Here is a 20,005-nt window from a genome sequence, read left to right as displayed (position 1 = left end):
TTTAGGATTTTCTAAATTTCTTTGTTTGCACTGAACACACTTGAGAATGGGAAGGCGACCAGATGCTGCTTTTCCCAGAGATCCTGCTGCCACCTGCACTGTTGCCCAAGTGAGTCCTCGGGAGGTGGCGCACACAGCCCTGGGCCTGCTGAGGGTCACCAGCTGCCTGAGGCGCTTTCACGTTAGCCACTCGCTCAGACTGCTGTCTCCTCCTTTCCCCGCCTCACCGAGCCCCAGGCAACTTCAGCATCTCCTTTCCTAGCCGCCACTTGTCCAGCATTGTGCATATCGCAGCCTGAGTACTGATGACAAAGACCAGACAGCCTGGTAGCCCAGCTCTCAGGTTCAGGGACTTCTGGACTTTGTGTTCCATGACGTGGAGTGGAATTTTTGGAAAAGCCTCTAAATTGCTGTTGCCCACTGACCGGCTTTGTTCCAGAGCAGGGACAGGTCACTCCTGATGGCGCAGCCCTGTGTGCATCCTCCCCTAGCTCCTGCCCTGCCCCTGACAGCAGCGTCCCTCTGAAATCATGCTCTGTCCCTTCCCAGTGACCCCACCTCAGCTGCTAAGATGTCGCGAAGACCATCAGCTGCTCAGTCAGTCTGCTAAGTACCAGTACCTTAGGAGATGGTGAGGAAATACAAACTCAGTCCCCGGCCATCCCGGGGACCTCACTGCAATTCTGCTTCTTAAATTGTGTGATCTCAAACGAGTCACTTAACCTTCAGTGTACCTTTTCTCACCTAAAATAGGAATTTTCAGTCCATTGACAGGAAGTACCCAGCATAAGTTCCTAGCAAACATCAGCCACCACCCTTACTTGTAAAGCTTAATTTTCTTCCTTCTTTTGAAAGACTACAGGTTTTGCCCATTTCAGTTTCAAGTTGCCTTCCAGTCATTAATATTTTTAAAAGTTCAAACTCACTTCAGGAATGATGCCGAAACTTCCATGACTCTTTAGATCTCCTCTCTTCTCCCTGTTGCCTACATGTGATGGAGATGATCTAGAGTCTGGTTTGACCTTGGAGAAGCATAGACACTTGTGAACATGATAAAGCACAATGACAAAGAGAAAGGTAGATTCTTGGCCAACTCTGGAATTATACCTATTTCCAAATATGGAATTGGCTTCCTAATTTTTCAGACTACTAAAGCTAATATATTGGGTTGCTGTTTCCCTCATAGTCTCACATCCAGGCACACAACACATTTATATTCAAAGGGAAGAAAAGTCCTCAGAACCTGCTTGAATCACCTTGACTCAGGTTTGTCTGACTCCTTCTGAACTCTGGATCTGGTTTCCTGTTGGACTAGCTTTAGCAAGTCTGGGTTTTGTAGCATCCCTAACCTAATTACGTATAAAAGGCAGGCCAGGAGGGAGTTACGCAAGTCCTGCCCAGTTACTATGCTTTTTTTGTTTTGGTTTCTAATATGGTGGTAAGGAATGGGTGGTAGAGGGCACAGAGGTAGCTGGATGTTTAATGATCCATCTTGCAGCAAATTCCTTGAAACCAAAGACATGAAATGTCTAAAAACCCCTTCACCACCATAGAAAAGGATGTTGTTCATACTCAGTAAATATTCACTGAGCTAATAAATAGGGTATCAGCAAATAGACAAGATGCTCATTACAAACATTTGTCAGCCAGAAGATGGCTTTCTACAATGTTAAATTTTGAGCTCTTTTTGATGTTTTCTTTTTTTAGATAGGGTCTATGTAGTTGTTTAGCCTTTTTACTATGTAGCTCAGGCTGGCTTTCAACTCATGGCAATCCTCATGCCTTAGCCTCCCTAGTGCTAGGGTTACAGGACTTAAAGTCTTTTTCTAATAGTTATAAAACTATTATTCTTTGTCTCCTTGTGTAGCTTACAATTCAGTGCTATGCACTGACCGGTACTGCTACGCAGTCCCTATAGCGGTGGCTAGAGTCATCTGAAGGCCTCTTCACTCCCACAGCTGTGCCTCTGGTGGATGGCTGAGCAGTGAGGGGGCCAGACGTGCACCCTAAAATCTTAGTGGATGTCTGATTCTGCCACAGCTACTACCCACCCCTGTCCTGCCCCAACCAGCTGTCTCCCACATGCTTCTTGGCAACACCGGTAGGTAAAGCACTTCTTCAGTGCGAAGGATTGATGCCAGCAGCACAAGGCCAAGGTGCAGAAGGCTAAGAGCCATTTGTTCAGGGAAGACGCTGTTTGCCCTGCCTTCCACTTTTTAACTCTGTGAACATCTTTTATCTAGTGGCTATTCGGTACCCACCTCTCCCACTTCCCTGTTTATCAAAGTCAAGCAGAGTTCTCTACCTTAGGGCTTTAAAAAATAAATATCAGCATGTACCGCCAATCTGTAAAAGAGAAAATACTGTGTGACTATTAGTCATGATACGCAAGGTTGACTGGATCAAGAAATGCCTAGCACGGCTGTGTCTCAGGGTCTGCTATCCAGGGCCTTAGATACCAACGAGCCCTCCCCAGGTCCTCTCTGGCAGCTCCCCTGCTCTGCGCTGCAGCGGCCACAGTCTCAGCACCTTGCTCCACAGAGCCCTTCACAGCGACGGACTTGCCTCAGAGCCGCCTGGCTGAGGCTGAATCTGCCCCGACCTCAGAGCAAAGTGAAACCTCTCCTTCTCATAAGTTGTGCTGGGTTTTGTCTAGCGTCAGGAAAGCTGGCTAACACTCATTCATGATTTTTTTTTTGAGGGGGGGAGGGGTACTGGGAACCAAAATCAAGAGCTTGAACTTGCCAGGAATGCAGCTATATCCCTGGCCCAACTTCACGATTTTTAATACTAACCCTCTCAGTTTCTTCCAAACAGTGAATCAGGTATTGGGAAATGCCCTTCTAACAAATTTACTCCCAAATACTTGTTGGGCATCTACTATGTGCCAGTGCTGTGCTGTATGTGGAACTGCAGCAAAGAGTTGCAATTTCTGTGAGCTTGTTCAGGTGGCCAGTGAAGAGCGGCACACCATGTTGGAATCCTTTAATGAGGGGTGGTATTATTTGGTATGGTATGGAGCTATTGTACTAGTTGTCTGGAAGCAAAACAAATTGAGTTCCAACTCAGAAAGTTGTGTTAAACTCCTCCAACATTTTCTCTAACCTCTTTCATTTTTCTTTAGAAAGGTATTTGATAGGATTTTTACAGGTCTGTCCACTGTTAGCTCTTTTCAGAATGGAAACATGGAACCAAGCTCCAGGCAGAGGAAACTGTACCTATTTTTCTTTACACAGCCTGAGTCCAGATTTATACTGTATGTACAATCCCCAGACCCTAATACTTTTGAATAATTAAGGGAGGTTTGAAATTTGCTTGTTGCCTGTATGTCACATGGTCTCTGCGTCCCACCACACTATTCCCGAAGGCTCACGGGAACTGCAATCTATGCAAAGCCTACTCTCTAAACAGCCACCCTCTAGAAGGTATCTCACTGTGCAATCTGGGCCCATAGTGAGGTCTCCCTGAGTGATGTGACTCCATCTAATGGGTAATATTTTGTCTTCCCCACAGAATGTGAATGGCATAAAGTACCACGCTAAGAATGGTCACAGAACGCAGATCCGGGTCCGCAAACCATTCAAATGTCGGTGTGGGAAGAGTTACAAGACAGCTCAGGGCCTGCGGCACCACACAATCAATTTCCACCCCCCGGTGTCAACTGAGATTATCAGGAAGATGCAGCAATAATATGCTGGTCATAACTGTGCCAAGAAATCTTCACCAGCAGTTGCTGATTTTAAAAACAGCCACCTTTTTTCAGGGGAAGCATTCAGCAACCCTTAAGAATTAAATGCATGCTTTAAATTTTTTCTGTAATTTTGGAATGATGTATCTTTGTAGTTAATGATTTTGTACATTTGCACATGTAATCATCATACCCATTTTCATTCTTTGATATAAGGTGCTAAATAAAAAAAAAACTCTAGGTTCTTCAGCACATTTCCCCCAAAACAAAATAAAATTGAGGGCATGTTGCATATTGTTTAGTTGTATTGCAGTGATATTAATTGGGGGGAGGGGCTGGCACTGAGATTTTTTTTCACGATTGTAATGTGATTGAAGTTTTCAACACATCAACTCACCTATGTTCAAAACCAAAATAATACCTTCATTATTGAACTGGTTACCATGCCTTACATAATGGAGTTAGTATTCGTGAGTAGAAAGACGTTAGGTAATGGAAATATAAAAAGAATGTTTAACATAATATGCTAAAAATATTTTCATATTTAAATAACATGCATAAAAGGTGTGCTTTCTGTGCTTTATATTAGCTTGCAAATCCTTTTGCCCTTTAAAAAGCTGAAAATCTTGCCATCTGATTTACCGATCATTTTAGTGTTACAAGTGGCATTTTTGTACAAAACATTCTGTTCAGTTCACTCATTAACACATTTGTTGAGTACCTGCTGGGTACAAGGATTCCATTTATACATAATGTTATTGGAGGACCAAGATAACAATTTAATGAAACACTTTTTCCCTGAACTCTATTTGGAAATCAGTGCAAATTTTGTGTGTGTGAAATTTAGTTGTAGCTTCATCTTCAGATGGAGTTTTAAAGCACTTTGTAGTTCTCTATTGCCAACAATTTCATGTTTATGTGTTGCCAATTCTTGCAGCCACTGCCCTAACAAACCTGTGGGCTGCAAATCAGAATTAAAATTGTAGGCATGTTTCAAAGCGAAACATTTTTGTTAAGGCCCTAACTGGCTCTTTTCCATGTTCATTGTTGTGAGACTTACTTTAAAAGCACTTTCCCCATCACACTGTAGGTGTCTGCATAAATCATTGGAAATGTCTGTTTAGCTTTATTAAACATATTGCCGAAATATGAAAATGAGCCTTACTGACAATTAAGTGCTTCTTGCAGCAGGTGGTCAAAGAAGAGTGACTAATATGACCCATTAGAGTGACCTACATCTGGACCATTCCTGAAGTTTTTCTCACCGACAGTACCATCATGCCTTGAGTGTTTTCTCCCAAGTGCTATTCCTTAACACACAAGTTTACCAGTTGCCTAATTATGCAATAAAAATCGCCTGGAGACAGCTAACTGCCCACAATACACACTGGTTAAAAACAAACTAATTCCTTCTAACCTTTGTCCCATGTTCCCATTTGATGAAAAGTCTTACATGTGGCTAAGAAACAGGGGTCCCTCCTCAATTTTTCAGACATTTTGAAAAGATGACAATTCTGTTAAACAGATGGGTAAGCTTCTGTATTCATAAATTGTGAATCCCTCATAATGAGAGATTTTAAAGTATAAAGACACTGCCCACTAAAACTCTCCACGCTCTGAAGCGTGGTCTTGGTCCTGAATATACAGTGTTATCCTACATATGTAAAAGGGTGATCCAGACATGGGAATCAACTAGCTGGTGCATAAGAAGACCCTCCTTGGCTACTTCATGTCTACCTACAGCTGACCAAAAAATTTAGGCCAGCAATTATTGTTTAGCTTTGCTCCTTCTAGTGCAAGAAAATGCAGGCTGGATCAGTAGTTCAGTAGCTAAACAGTCATAATAGTCATTGTGCATGTTAAATTTCTTTCAATGATAAAGCAAATTCCAATTTCTATTTACTTATTCATTGTGACAGTATTACTAAACAGGTAAGGATGGGAATATTTTGTTATACCGTGTATAGTGAATGTATTGTACCGTGTCTGTGAAAACTGTGCTTTAAATTATATTTTCATATGTTTTGTTGGGGACAGAGCACATTAAGTTTGAAAGTGACAGAGGTTTTAGAACTGAAGGCAACTTAATCAAAATTCCTGTCAAGAAAAGCTGCTTATAAATGTAAATTAAATCACATTTAAAATAAACTGTCTCTGACCCAAAATAAATATGGCTCTTTATTTTCATTAGTGTCCACTATGGAAAAGCAGTATCAAGTCAACCAAGGTAAGAAATATATATATGGTTCAGTGCTGTTTTACCTTAGGCTGCCTATTACTTTGTGAAATTCAGTTCACATATAGTTATTAAGATAGGATTCTTTTTCTTTTTGTTGTTTTGCGGCACTGGGGACTGAACCCAGGACCTTGTGGTTGCCAGGCAGGTATTTATACCATTGAGCCAACTCTCTATCTAGACAGGATTTTCTATCAACAAATTATCATAAACTTGGGACCAAACACTACTTAAAAGCTAGTGAGGCAACTATTCTCATTTCACTAACAGTGTACTATAATATGCAGAGGGTGTTTTTAGATTAGCATGCTCCATAACTAACTGCAGCAAAAGTGCTCAGTGTTTAACGTGTTTTACCTGTCTTGTAACCCAGAAACTCGAACAGCTTCCATGGGCAGAGTCAGGGCTGACGCCAATCCTAGTAGCTGCACCCTAACAGCTGGCATCTGGTGCCTAACACTGGTTTTCCCTAGACTGAAAACCCTTTTCAGAGGATTCGACAATACACAATGTCTCCTACAAATACAAGTGACAGGATATATGTGCAGTTCAGGTACACTACCCCAGAATGCCACAGTCTGAATATTAGATTAACACCTTAAATAGTTTGGTCAGAACAAGCCTTAACACTGCTGACAGCTAGCTACCAAAGTAGCATATCAGAAGTTAGTACTTGCAAAACTTGAAATTCACAGTATTATAAAAGGAATATAGAAGTCTTTAATGATCCAAGGTGCCAAAGAACAAACAAAAGGAGTAGGACACTAGGTTAAATGTAAAGCTTGCAAATAAACTTGACAGTGAAACTACAGACCTCCAAAAATGTATCCTCTTTAATGTTGATGAGCACTACACACACAGACATAACTGAACATACACATTAGTTTGATTTGGATTTACATATTACATTTTTCATCACTTGCTGAGAACGTTATTTCAGACATACAGTCTCATCATGAAAATGTGGAAAAGGTTCTAATACATATTGTTTTTATGCCCCAACCATCATTATGAGGTCAATTCATATAAACTCATTGTACTGACTTACCTTTCCATCCTACCATTCATTATAAATACAAATTAAATGTCGTTTAAAAATATTCAAATTATTCTAAAAATTTCTGTCAAAATTAGCAAAATATACCTTCTATTTCTAAAGCTAGCATTTCATATATAAAAAGAATATTTTCAAGCATATAACACCATTCTACATGCAGCTCCATTTCTAAAGAAAATTTAAAAACTGCCAAGAACTAAACCCTGGACCTTTCTGATTCAAAGAATTACTTCACAAAACTGTTAATGATCAATGCTTTTTATTACATAATATTAATAGCCATGCTCAATCAACAAGGTCAACAGAAATTGTAAATATTCTAAGTAATCTATCACTATTACATTTGTCTGAGTGTAGTAACATTAAAATAATTCCTCTATCTTTAGTCATACAATTTTGCAAACCAGGGAATAAATAAAGATATAAACACACAAGAACTCTTTTTTAAGCAAGTAAGATTAACAGGGGCTAAAATTATATTTATTGATATGCCAAAGGCTGATCCTGACCCTAGTAACACCAAAATCAACATAGCGCTTAGTCAGAAAAGTGCTGTAGTGGGTGCATGACAACTTCAGGTCTCCTTAGTGGTCTATCGGAGGTGGTATTTTCTAAATTGCTAATATGTATTAGCTCTTAATAAAAATAATTAATCAAAGTTGAGAACATTCTGATCAAAATGGGTCTGAACATGCCTTTCAAACCCCTGCTGGTCATAATCCGGCGGGAACTGCTCACTACACATGGGGCACACCTTCCAGTGACTTTCCACGTGCTCCTCAAACTTGCTCTGATCGTAGTTGGGAGGGAACATTAAGTCACACAGTGGGCACTTCTTGTGAACATCAAAGCTTAAAGGAAGAAGAAAACAAAAAATTACGTATTTTCTAATAAACTTTTAACAGCAGTAATTGTCAGTATATACAAAGTTACATTTACCAAACTGGCTGACCAATTCATACCAGTCTATCTTGAAAATCTTTAGTTACTCCAAAACCTTTTACACACTACTTTTAAATCCTTGCTGAAGAGAATCCTATATAGCAGTTCGCTCTTTTTAAAACCTCTGTATCTAGTTTTACAGTTAGACAAAGAAAACCTTTTTCTTTACAGTCGACCAAAATCCAATTGTATTATATGTAAGGAGGCTTACTGCCAAAAATTCTTTCACTAAAGGGAAAATCCTCTTTTTTACAAAAAGGGGCGAATCAGTGCTGCTCATCTGCTTTAACAGGTAGGAGTTTTTCCTGCCTTCCTTCTCAAGAACTGCACACCTTGGAACCATCTCAAGGGCGGAGTAAATCATGACTGCTGGGCCCTCTCCTTGGAGCCGCTCAGGCCCCAGGAACCTGCATTTCCCACAAGTTCCAGGGGCAGTACTCTGAGAAGCATTAGCTTTACATAATCCTATGGAATTCTACGAATGAAAGAAAAGAATTACCTGGAGTCAAAGCAAAAGCCTGCTCCATGCCCATGTAAGTGCTGGCTCGGTGGATCAGGGGCTGTGGGCACATTCTCATCTTCCTAGGCAATAAAAAAAAAAGTAATACTCTGAGAAAATGAAACCAAATAACAAATTATTCAATTAAGCTTATACTGACAGTATACAGGAAGTAAAATGTGACTTCAATGTGCACTGCACAAGGCCTACAGCCCAGCATATCACTGTGTTCTTTCCTCTATGAACAGACTGATGATGAAGTTGTAACAAATGCTATGTGAACAAAGTCTTCTGTTCCTCTCAAAATTTTTCTCCTTTTTTTTTTTGGCGGAACCAGGGATTGAATTCAGAGTCTCACACTTGCCAGGGAAACGCGTATTCCACTGAGCCATCTCCCCTGCCCTGAGCCATCTCCCCTGCCCCTCAAAATTTCTTAATGTTTTTTCACATTTTCCCTTAAAGGAAGCACTTTACAGCTTTCTCTCTAGCATATCCAAACTGCCAGAATCCCTTCTCCAGGGCTTTGGCCAATTGTTAAGTAAAATAGAATTACCTGAGTAGAAGCCCTACAGTAATTTAGTAGTGAACACACTTTGGCAGTGATCTGAAATTGAGAGCTTCCAAGTGACTAGCAAGTATATGACAGATATAGACAAGGAGGGTGACTCATGTGCTATCTGACATTTCAATGCACAGAATGACATGCAACTTAAAATGTTATTTATACAAATTTCCACTTTATATTTTCAGACAACCACTGTCTACATATAATGAAACCACAGAAAGCAAAACCACTGATAAAGGGGGTAGTACTATAAAAAAAAAAAAAAAGCAGTAAAACAGAAACCACACCTGTGTGTATACATGAGCTGACAGCAATAGAGATTTTCAAATCCACTTATAGGCGATTTTACTGACTTACTATTCTGCAGACTGAATAATTTACTTCCTACTTATTTACTAATTGTTAATTTCCAAAAGAAAATTTTGTTTGTTGAGCAAGGTCTCACCAGGCTGGCCTCCAGCTCACAGCTGCCCTCCTGCCTCAGCCTGCCGAGTGCTGGATCACAGGAGTGCACCACCACAGCTGGCTCAAAAAGTACTTTTAACAGGATGTATGCATATAGCAACTGCACAATGTACAGATGTCATAAATATGGGGAAACTAATAAAATACATGTGAGGTTTTTTTTAATTTTTTATTTATTTTTACACATTTGTTTGTGTGTGTGTGTGTGTGTGTGTGTGTGTGTGTGTGTGGCCAGCTCAGCCCACCAGGGGGCGTGGCTGGCTGGCATGTGGTGCTGGGGGATTGAACCGAGGTCCCTCTGCTTTGCCAAGCTTGTTCCAAGTAGGTGCTTTAGACCACTGAGCCATCTCACCAGCCCCTACATGTGAGTTTGTACATATTCCTGGGTGAACATGCTGGCAAATCAAACTGGAAAACACATGTTAACATAAAACAATGGAAAAAACCAGAAGCCTTAAAAACTGCTGAACAAATTCAATATTTGAGTAACAGGTTGTCAGCTCACTTCTAAAAATAGTACATCTGAGTTTTAGGGGTTTTGTTGTTGCAGTTTTGGCATTTTGTGCAGGGTCTCGCTATGCAGCTTAAACTCAGTGATCCTCCTGTGTTCAGCCTCCCCCAGTACTGGGATTATAGGCGTGTATCACCACGCCCACCATGCCTGGACCCACCAGGTCAGTGTACCCAGGAACAGGGCCAGTGGAGCATATGATGCCAGGGATCGAACCCCAGTCCCTGTGCTTCTCTAAGCAGGCACTTGGTCTGCTGAGCTATCTTGCCGGCCCTCACCTGTTCCCCCCATCCCAGAATCTGGGATTGAATTTAGGCCCTTGCGCTTGCTCCACTGAGCCATCTCTGGGGCCCCCCTCACCTGAGTTTTAATCATAAGAAAAAACACTAATTTGGATTTCCATCCCTACATTCCAGTGGTATATTTTAGAAACCTGTAAGTGCTACATCATTAGCCAAGCACAGAAGTTAATGTTATGCCAAAACCAGCCACATCATCCTAAACGTCTATGTATTTTCCTTCTCTCAGCAACTGTGAGCTGCTCCTGTGCCATGGCCTAACAGCATACAAGAAGGGAGATCAGGCGCTGGTGACCACCCTCTATGTTGCTGGGCAGTCCACTCGCTGCAGAGCTGCTAGTGATGTCTACAGTCAAGTGAGTCATGGGAAGAGGTGCCAGGAAAGTACAGGCAGTATAAAAATACAATGTGAATGAACAAATAAAAACAAATTTGAGCATTGTAGGGGCACCTAGCCATCACTCTGAGCATTTTCCTTTCTTGAAAGGTAAAGGATAGGTTTTTCTTTCTCCCTTCATGTTCATCGCACGAGAAAATGATCAGTTTACTTAAATGATTTTAGGACTTATCTGGGCAAAGGGAAACAAAAAAAGACAATCTAATGAGGAACTGAGAAATTGGGGGATAAAATACAAGTATTTTATACACTTTAAAACTTACGTGTTCAAGTAAATAAAATCCAGGCAGCTTTTAAATGTGTATGTGCAAGAAAGAGGTATAATGACACAGTAGTTTAATCCATTACGCTTCAGTATATGACAGTAAATTTTGATTCCAAATCAACCCATTTTAGCGCCAAAGTTTAGACCTTCCACCAACAATATTTGAAAACTGAGTCTGCCTAAATAACTAACACAATAGTGATAATGAACAAAACTTTTCATTCAACTTTGAAAATCACTCAAAATCAATGATCCTGAGAATATTCAGAAGACTCTTTAATCTAGGAGTTAATTGGAAAGATTCTCACCCTGACTAACTATATATACTGATACCTGGGAACTAAGCTACTGCACTGCAGATGGTAATTTGTAACAGTTGTTTCATGATGGGAGTGCCTGTCATTGTGGTATTTTGAATATGGGCGGCTTGTCATGACATGCCATTTACTGCTAAGATGTCTCTAGGGTAGATGGATGTTCAAGAAGAAGGCGGTGGTGAAGGAAAGCAAGAGACAGGAAAAGGAATATTGTGGAACTGTCCTGCTTCAAGGTTGTATATGGTGAGATTTTTGGACTTATGTGCAAACATGAGAAGCATAGAATTCTTTATCCTATTTTTTAAAATATAATCTAATTTTTAAATGTTTTTTTATCATATTATGTAGGGACTTAAAGTTCAACATATCAATACTTGATGAAAAATACCTGTTCCTTATTATGCCTAAGATGTTTGAAATGCAGTGAGATAGTCAGGTTAAGATTGATAGCCCAAATCGTTTGATAATAACAATAAGCTTTTCTTCTGGATGGTTAACAACCTAAGTTTGCAGACCAAATTAGAGAAAAAGGAAGGATACAAGGAAAGCCAACATTTTGGCCCTAACCTTCTAAGGTCAATTAAGACTCAGGACATATGAGAACTTGTACTGTAACGTCATGTACCTCGGTAGTGTCCCAAATTTTCTGATCAAGAAGATTATGGGGCCAAAGAGGAAAGTGATCGATGACGTAGAGTGTGCCTAAGGAGAGTCACATGGGGAGAAGACACTCTCTCAGGCTTTCACAGAGAGCACATTGGCCAAGCATTGGCCGTGACTCATCCACATGGCTGCACTGATAAAGATTCTACAATCTGAGATACAGGATCTCAGGACAAATCCTGAGGGCATTTCACTGACCTTCTCAGACCAAAAAGCTACAACTCTTGTTGCATAGGTCCTGCTTTACCTTGGTCTTAACCATCCAGTAGAAAAGTATGAAGTCGAAATATAAAAAATAAAGCCATGCTGTTGAGTTGAGCTGTGGGGGACTCAGGTCAATAATTTCTGACATTGCCAGTTAAATATAAGACCCAATGCTATTATAGGCTACTGGACTCTTTTAGAATATTTTGCTGAGTTTACACACCTATAATATTCAATAATGGAACTTAGAAAAAATGGGGTATACCGATGAATGTCCATTTTGTATCTGTGTATTCAGAGAGGTTGGGATAGATATATAGTTGCATTCTCTTAATGAATAGAATGATTTGTTCTAATGGTGTTTGTGAATAGGATCACAAGTCCGCATCTTGTACAGCAATTAACCACTAAGAAGAATATATGCAGTGTATTATTTGTTGAAACTGTCCTTCCAATTTGATTTGAAACTGTCTCATTGCTATCTCTTTGTCAATAAAACTTTGAAAAAATAAAAAAAAAAAATAAATAAATAAATAAATAAAATCACTCAAAATCTTAAAAAATTAATGAAAAAATTATCAGATAAAGTTTTGCTATTACAACTGTTAGTGTTTTTTAACAGCAGTTAAAATAAAATGAAACTTTCTAGGGACCAAAGACATGGAGCCAAAACTCTAAGTGCCTTCTTTGCCCACTGTAGACACCACTAGCACACACCATTTCTAGGCTTCCAAATGTAGAGCACACTATGGTGTAACACTATCAGGCGTGGCAAATATTCACTAAATTCTTGAGGGGAAAAGGGGAAAAGCAATTCAATCTTTCTAAGCCATACATATAACTTGGCAATGATAACCCTATTATTCTGTTATCTTTTACTACCTATAACCTAATAAAAGGAAATCAGTGGGGCTTTCATTAGATTAACAAAGACATTATCATGAGAATTATCAAATTCTCATAAAATAATCACTGATATGGAGGATAGCTCAAAAGAATGGAAGTTCTTGAAATACACAAATCACAGTCTTTTGTGATACCCATAATGCTTGATGATCAATCACATTGTCACTTGAGAACACATTTAGTCTATTTTACTCATCAAGCATGGTCAATTCATTTCCAAAACCAGGAATATTAAAAATAGCAAATTACATTGGGAAGTGAGAAGGCAGGGCTACTGTCAGCAACAGAAACAGCTTCACAGGGGAAAGACAAGCAGGACGAGAACTCACAACATCCAACGGTGTCAGCACCAGGGTACAAACCTTTAATGTATGTCTTAAAGTGATAGTCACTGTTAATTTTTACATTAGTAAAATGAACCATCAGACTTCACTAAGGCCGGGGAAATGCCTCAGTGGAATAAGCACTTCCCTGGCAAGCGCAAGGGCCTGAGTTCAATTCCTGATGTCGCCCCCACCCCAAAAAAAGAATAAATTTGGGGCTAGGGAGATGGCTCAGTGGAATAAGCACTTCCCTGGCAAACGCAAGGGCCTGAGTTCAATCCCTAGTTCCGCAAAAAGACTTTACTAAACAGTCTTTATGGGGCTGGTGAGATGGCTCAGTGGTCTAAAGCACCTACTTAGAACAAGCTTAGCAAAGCACAGGGACAGCGGTTCAATCCCCCAGCACCACATGCCAGCCAGCCCCGCCCCCTAGTGGGCTAAACTGGCCACGGCCACACCCACACCCACATAAATAAATAAAGGTATTAAAATTTTGTATGACCAAGAAGTTTACTTTGTATTTAAAGAAGTTATACTTCATGTTAATAAATTGAAAAGTATGGTGCCGGGGAGATGGCTCAGTAGGATAAGCGCTTGACTGGCAAATGTCAAGGATCTGAGTTCAATCCCCGGTTCCACAAAAAATAAATAAAAATAAATAAATAAATTGAAAAGTTCGAAAAGAAAATACAGAAATAAATCTTTTGAGTTTAGCTCTATTTTGAGTTAATCTTTGCATATGGCATGTGATGAGAAGACAGTTTTTCTAGCAACATTTGTTGCAAAGATTGTTTTCCCATTGAAATAAAATTCCGACTCTCAGTAAAATTGACTATAACTGCATCCTACATTGATGAACACAAATTAAAAATTTTAAAACAACATGAAAAATGGCTGTATTAATTATTGAAAACAATCAGTTAATTATTTTATTCCTATTAATCAGTTTTGAAAACCGTCTCATTGCTATTTCTCAATAAAAAATAAATAAAATAAAAATGACAAAGTTTGAGAAACTTAGAATAACAACACAAAAGATGACATGCAGGCCTTAATTATTTCACGCTGCAACTTTCAACTGTGAAGTCACTGAAGCTTTAATAAACATACACACTTCAGCGAATAAACGCTAAAAATGCACTAGGGCTAATGTATAAAGCTGCCAGCAAGACACACGTTAAAGCTATCTGTGAGCCTCAAGCTTTCAGAGAAAAGGCAGGCAAGCAGGCAGAGGGGATATGCTCAACAAAGGCATAAAAATAAGAGGGCAACAGAATGTGCATTGAGGAAAGAAAACAGCCTCACTTTGAATAATGGGGTTAGGAAGTTTGGACCAGTACACCCCAAACTTCACCAGCCATATGATCATGAGAGAATTCTGTGAAATGCAATCTGATTCTCAATAGCCCAAAAGCAAGGTGTGGCCTCTGCGTAGCAGCAAACTTTCAGGAGACACAACAATTAGTACAAACCACATTTTTGAGGTGGTACAGGGCTACAGGATAAATCCTGAGAGTACTTGGCTGACCTTATCTTGGTCTTAACCATCCAGTAGAAAAGTATAAAAATGAGGTATATAAAGTAAATCCACATTAATATGGATGAGCTGTAAAAGGCTCAAGTCAATAACTTCTGAGGATAACCCACTAATATTATAGACTGCTAGACAGTATTAGATGTTTAGTTGAATTCAAACACTTATAGTATTTAGATGCCAATAGAATATTCACCTCTGACAGGACAAAATAAATAAATAAAAATTTTAAAAAAAGAAAAAAAATGGAAATAGAAGGAGTCAATGCTCTAATTAGCTTCGTCTCCTTTTTTTCAATTGTTTGTACTTTTTCTTTTCTTAATTTCTTATACATTGCTCCAGTTTTTTCTTCTTCCAATATCTGGTAATATGAATAGCTGGTTGTAAGACAATACCGTGTATTACAACAAATACTGTGAAATTCATATTACTTTGTTAAGTAAAATTCTGTATGAGTTGTCAAAAAAATAAATAAAAATAAAAATAAATAAATAAAAACCACATTTCTGAGTAGCAAGATTCAGATTCACAGTTCCAAAAGCTGAGTATGAAGGTGCATAGGGCACCACAGAAACTTCAGAGGAACATTCACAGAGTCTATGGGATAATTTTAATTTCTACCACGTAAATAAGCAGTCTGAGACCACTCAGTTTCAACTTACACTGTCCTATGTTCCTTTCACTAACACTATAGCTTTGAAAGGCTGGGTCTCTAGCAGTCGTCACAATAAAAAGCAAGCACCATGTAAAAGCACTGGGGAGGCCGAAAACAGGAGAGTCAGTATAAATGTCCAAGCTGCACAGTGAGACCCTGTACCAAATACGTTAAAAAAAAAAATAAAAAAGGTGAAAGAAGAAATGAGGATGGTTTGCCCAATGTGATTCCAAGGCTTGAAAAGCTTTAGTGGTCAGCAGTCAGTCAGTCAGTCTCAGTCTCTCTCTCTCTCTCTCTCTCTCTCTCTCTCTCTCTCTCTCTCTCTCACACACACACACACACACACACACACACACCATTTATCAGTGGTTATTTGAAGATGAAATAAAAATATTAATTTTCCTTTCAATTGAGGCATACTATTTTCCTAGCAGCTCAATAAATTTGTTAGAAAATTTCTTTAGGCCTTTCTTTTGGCCCAAGATCTCAGGGGTTGGGGGCAATGCCAAGAAACTAGGTGTGCCAGGAGCTGAGAAGTATGAGAACCTATGGTATAGTCTCATAGGTAGTTAAGAACATGGCTTTTATAGTCAAACTGAAGTGGTTCAAACCCTGCCTCTATCAGCTGTGTGAGATGAGACTGGCTATTTAATCTCTGGTTCTTTAACATAAAACAGTGACAGCTCCTACCTCTCTTAGGACTGTGACTAAGAACAAATGAGTTATTACATCTAAAGAGCATAGCATTAGCTGGCAAACAGCTATAGAAATGTTCACTGCCATCACCCCTACCATAGTTATGTGTTACTGTCATTGTTCGGTAAATGGAAGTCAGAAGAGGTTTCTGATCCCAGAAATGATCATAGCTCCTGGCACAGAAGGGAGGAGATCATGGCAAGTGCAGGTATAGGGGTAAGCTGAACGAGCACACAAGCCCAACAGCGACTCAGCAGTGCCCACTGGTGCTACACCTGCTAATCGCTCCCAGAGCAAAGAACAGGGAAAAGAAACAGGCCAACACAAAGTTTTTTTCCACATTCTTGCTTACATCATTTACTAAAAATGTCATTTGCAAGTGATTTTCATTATAATGACAAGAATTTAAAGTTCTGAATGTACATAAAAATTGCTAACTAATGGGGAAAAAAAACCCAACTGCAAAATACAATTCAGTCCAGGTGTGCAACCCAAGTCCCTCCATCTCATTACCAAGTCTAAGCATGTCAGCAAATGAGCACAAGACTCGAACACTGCTTCTCTTGGGTTTGCAGGAGGGCAAAGCACACAGATCAGAAAGAACATTCTGCTAATTAAACCAAAGCAGATGAGTATAGAGGAGAAGGGCTTGTCACATGTAACATCTGTGCCAGGAATGATCAGATTAAATATGCAAAATGTGAAGTAAAGGTGTGCAGAAGCAGTATGATGATGCTCTAGACCTTAAATAAGCTACAAAAGTTCTGACAGTTTTCCTAATTATTCCCAGTAATGGACATAGCAGGCCAAAAGGTAGGAGGGAGAAATACATTTTTCTCCATTATGAGTGTTGAGCACTGGGGCTAAAATCATGCCTGTCTGAACACTGATCAGTTTCTGCAAAGGTTAATAGCAATTAAATGCAGCAAACTAGATCAAATGAGAAACAGGTCATGATACCACTGTACTTGCAAAGAGCACGATAAAGCATTTCTTTTAAATCTAAATGCACAGGAAATCCAAAACAGCTATGAAGAAAAGAACCTAATTTCCAAAAACAGCTATGTTCAGGAACCTATTTATTAAACAGTGGGAAAAAAAAAAAAAAAAAAAGTCTCTTACATAAAAAAATGTAAAAATGAGATACTACATAAACAAATTCAATCATCAGTCTCATGGTGCTGCCAGAGTAAGAAATGCTGTAAAACAATAAAACTAGGAGAGGAGTTCTCTGAAAATAATACTACATGATGCAAATACTTCTCTCTTTTTCTGGCTAAAATTCAGAGTCCTGTCATAAAATTTATACTAGAATATAAACACTAAACTAAAAATGCCAACATTATGCTGCAGCAAGTACCTTAACACTGGTTCTTTCAGCCTAAGTATATCCATAAGGAAAAGATCACTTTTTCAGTGATCTACTCAGGGATAATTAAGCTATCTGGGGGGCCTGCCCATTAACTCAGTTGTTTAAGTGCCTGCTTAAACAAAGCAGTCAGGCTCTGGATGCTGTGGTTCAATTCCCAGATACTCATGCCAAACCAGACCTGCCCTGAAGGCATTCTGAGGCCGCAAAAAAAAAAAAAAAAAAAAAAAAAAAAAGATATCTGATAACTACACTATTCTGAGATCATTTGCTGAACTTTGTCCTTTACTTTAGTATATACATCTTAAATATAAATCAAAAGCATATTTGTTTTTTCAAATTTAACTACAAGTAAGTTTTTCCAAACATCAAGTCGGCTATCATGTATGACAACAAGTGTTACTCTTTCCACCCAAGCACATGCCCTGAAACTCTTCTCCTAATTCTGAAAATAAAAGGGACAGGTTCAGACAATGGAAATTCAATTTACTTTGCTATCCTCAGGGTCCTCTAAACCATCAGGCCGACTAAGGTTTCGGGCGGGCTGGCTGCAGACAACATTGTCTTCCCAAGAAGGGACTCTCACAGGTGGCCTTTGGATTTCATCTGGATAAAAAGCACCATCTGCTCCATCTGCAATAAAAATTTTGGAAGAAAATATATTGGGTAGGGGAAAACAGTTACTAAAATTAACGTCTCCATATATAGATATGATGAACAGGATATAAAGAACCATATCGGTACATCAGAAAATACAGGGCCAGAGAGATGGCTCAGAGGATAAGCGCTTCCCTGGCAAGTGCCAAGGGCCTGAGTTCAAAACCCAGTTCAGCAAAAAGAAAGAAAGAAAGAAAGAAAGAAAGAAAGAAAGAAAGAAAGAAAGAAAGAAAGAAAGAAAGAAAATGCATGTTTTTATTTTTAACCTGCTCACGATTTCAAAGTAGTAAACAGACTACTCATTCATGGTGCATTACTGGTGGTGAATGAGGCCAGTAACAGTGTTAAAACATTAAAACTACAAAGTACATAAAATGTTTCTATTAGAGCTGATATTTTAATAGTAGTTATCTAACACTATGAAAATGCAAGCCAGGGGCTGGGAAGATAGCTCAGTAGAATAAGTGCTTGCCTGGCAAGTGCAAGGGCCTGAGTTCAATCCCTGGTTCCACCAAAAGAAAAACAAAAGAAGAAAGAAGAAAAAGAAAATGCAAGACAAAGCTCCCCACTAGATCCAGCTAGCCAAGCCAAAAATATTAACCTCTTATTTCCTGGGTCGCATAAGGGTTACCATACTGCAGAGCTGGCTGCGCACTTGACAGCACAAGAATGCGCCTGTTTTGCTCTGAGCATGCACTGAGACCCTGTGAGACCTGCTGAAGATTATGACTTTCCATTCTCCTTTCTGTTTGATTTTCTACTCGTTTAAGTTCCTAAAATTGGAAGAAATAAAGATGAATAAGCAAAGCAATCACACATTTTAAAAAGACAGCATTAAACATTTAGCTAAAGAATAATAAAATTATTTCCATATTATGTTCCAAGTATGCATTTGGCAAGGCTAGCTCTTGACTTCTCATAAACACTCTATCCACATTTGACAAAATCAGAAAGCAAAACAGAACCCAATGTATCTTCAAATATCTTTGTGTCAAAAAGTACAATTACTGAATGAATAAAGGGGAAACTCAATTTATCACTTAGATACAATAAACTTTAAGTCCCTTCAAAAAGAAAAACCAATTGTTTTCAAGGTGAATTCAAATTCAATGAAGTATTTAAGATTTAGGATGATAATAATAACCCTATATAAGCTCTTTTTAAAATACAAAGAAAGGGCCAGAGAGATGGCTCAGTGGAATAAGTGCTTCCCAGGCAAGCGCAAGGGCCTGAGTTCAATCCTTGGTTCTGGGAAAAAAAAAAAAAATACAAAGAAAGCCAGTCCCACCCCCAGGGTGTGCTGTGACAGGGATTGAGACTGGGAGTGGAGGCATGACCCTGTAATCCCAGTGCTTGAGAGGCTGAAAATAGGAGGATCACTACACTACAAGTATGATCTACGTAGAGAGACCCTATGGACCCTGTACTGAATACATGAAAAAAAAATTTAAAAAGAAAAAATAAAAACCATTTCCCAGTTTATTTTACAAGCCAGTATTATTCTGCTATCAAAATTGAAAAGAAGGGGAGATGGCTCAGTAGAATAAGCACTTCCCTGACAAGCGCAAAGGCCTGAGTTCAATCCCCAGTTCTGCCAAAAACAAAAAAAAGAAAGAAAGCAAAGACATCACAAGAAAAACCACAAGCACTTTAAGCTATTAAATTTCTTTTTTTTTTTAAATATTTATTTATTTTTATTTATTACATTTATTTATTGTGTGTGTGTGTGGCCAGCTCAGCCCACCAGGGGGCGGGGC

At 39.1% G+C, this 20,005-nt stretch overlaps 2 protein-coding genes across 5 annotated transcripts in view; one reads left to right on the top strand and one right to left on the bottom strand.

Moving 5' to 3' along the window:
* The window catches only part of Jazf1 (JAZF zinc finger 1), a 177,714-nt gene extending 171,861 nt beyond the window's left edge, over positions 1 to 5,853 (top strand). Inside the window, exon 5 of the mRNA XM_004626503.2 lies at positions 3,514 to 5,853. Within this exon, the coding sequence (XP_004626560.1) occupies positions 3,514 to 3,690 (177 nt within the window). The 3' untranslated portion in view covers positions 3,691 to 5,853. The remainder of the gene's footprint in view (positions 1 to 3,513) is intronic.
* An 886-nt stretch (positions 5,854 to 6,739) lies between these two features.
* Tax1bp1 (Tax1 binding protein 1) overlaps positions 6,740 to 20,005 on the bottom strand; it is an 81,646-nt gene continuing 68,380 nt past the window's right edge. For all 4 annotated transcript variants that reach the window (XM_023709872.1, XM_023709873.1, XM_023709875.1 and 1 more), the window contains 4 exons: positions 18,850 to 19,021; positions 18,082 to 18,224; positions 8,423 to 8,505; positions 6,740 to 7,832 (listed from right to left, as the gene is read on the bottom strand). In XM_023709872.1, coding sequence (XP_023565640.1) covers positions 7,631 to 7,832; positions 8,423 to 8,505; positions 18,082 to 18,224; positions 18,850 to 19,021 — 600 coding nt within the window. In that variant the 3' untranslated portion in view covers positions 6,740 to 7,630. The remainder of the gene's footprint in view (positions 7,833 to 8,422; positions 8,506 to 18,081; positions 18,225 to 18,849; positions 19,022 to 20,005) is intronic.

The sequence above is a fragment of the Octodon degus genome, unplaced genomic scaffold, assembly GCF_000260255.1.
Source record: "Octodon degus isolate 3935 unplaced genomic scaffold, OctDeg1.0 scaffold00015, whole genome shotgun sequence".
In the NCBI taxonomy this organism is placed as follows: domain Eukaryota; kingdom Metazoa; phylum Chordata; class Mammalia; order Rodentia; family Octodontidae; genus Octodon; species Octodon degus.
Note: the sequence above shows the minus strand (reverse complement) of the source record. Positions and strands in the feature narration are given on the sequence as shown.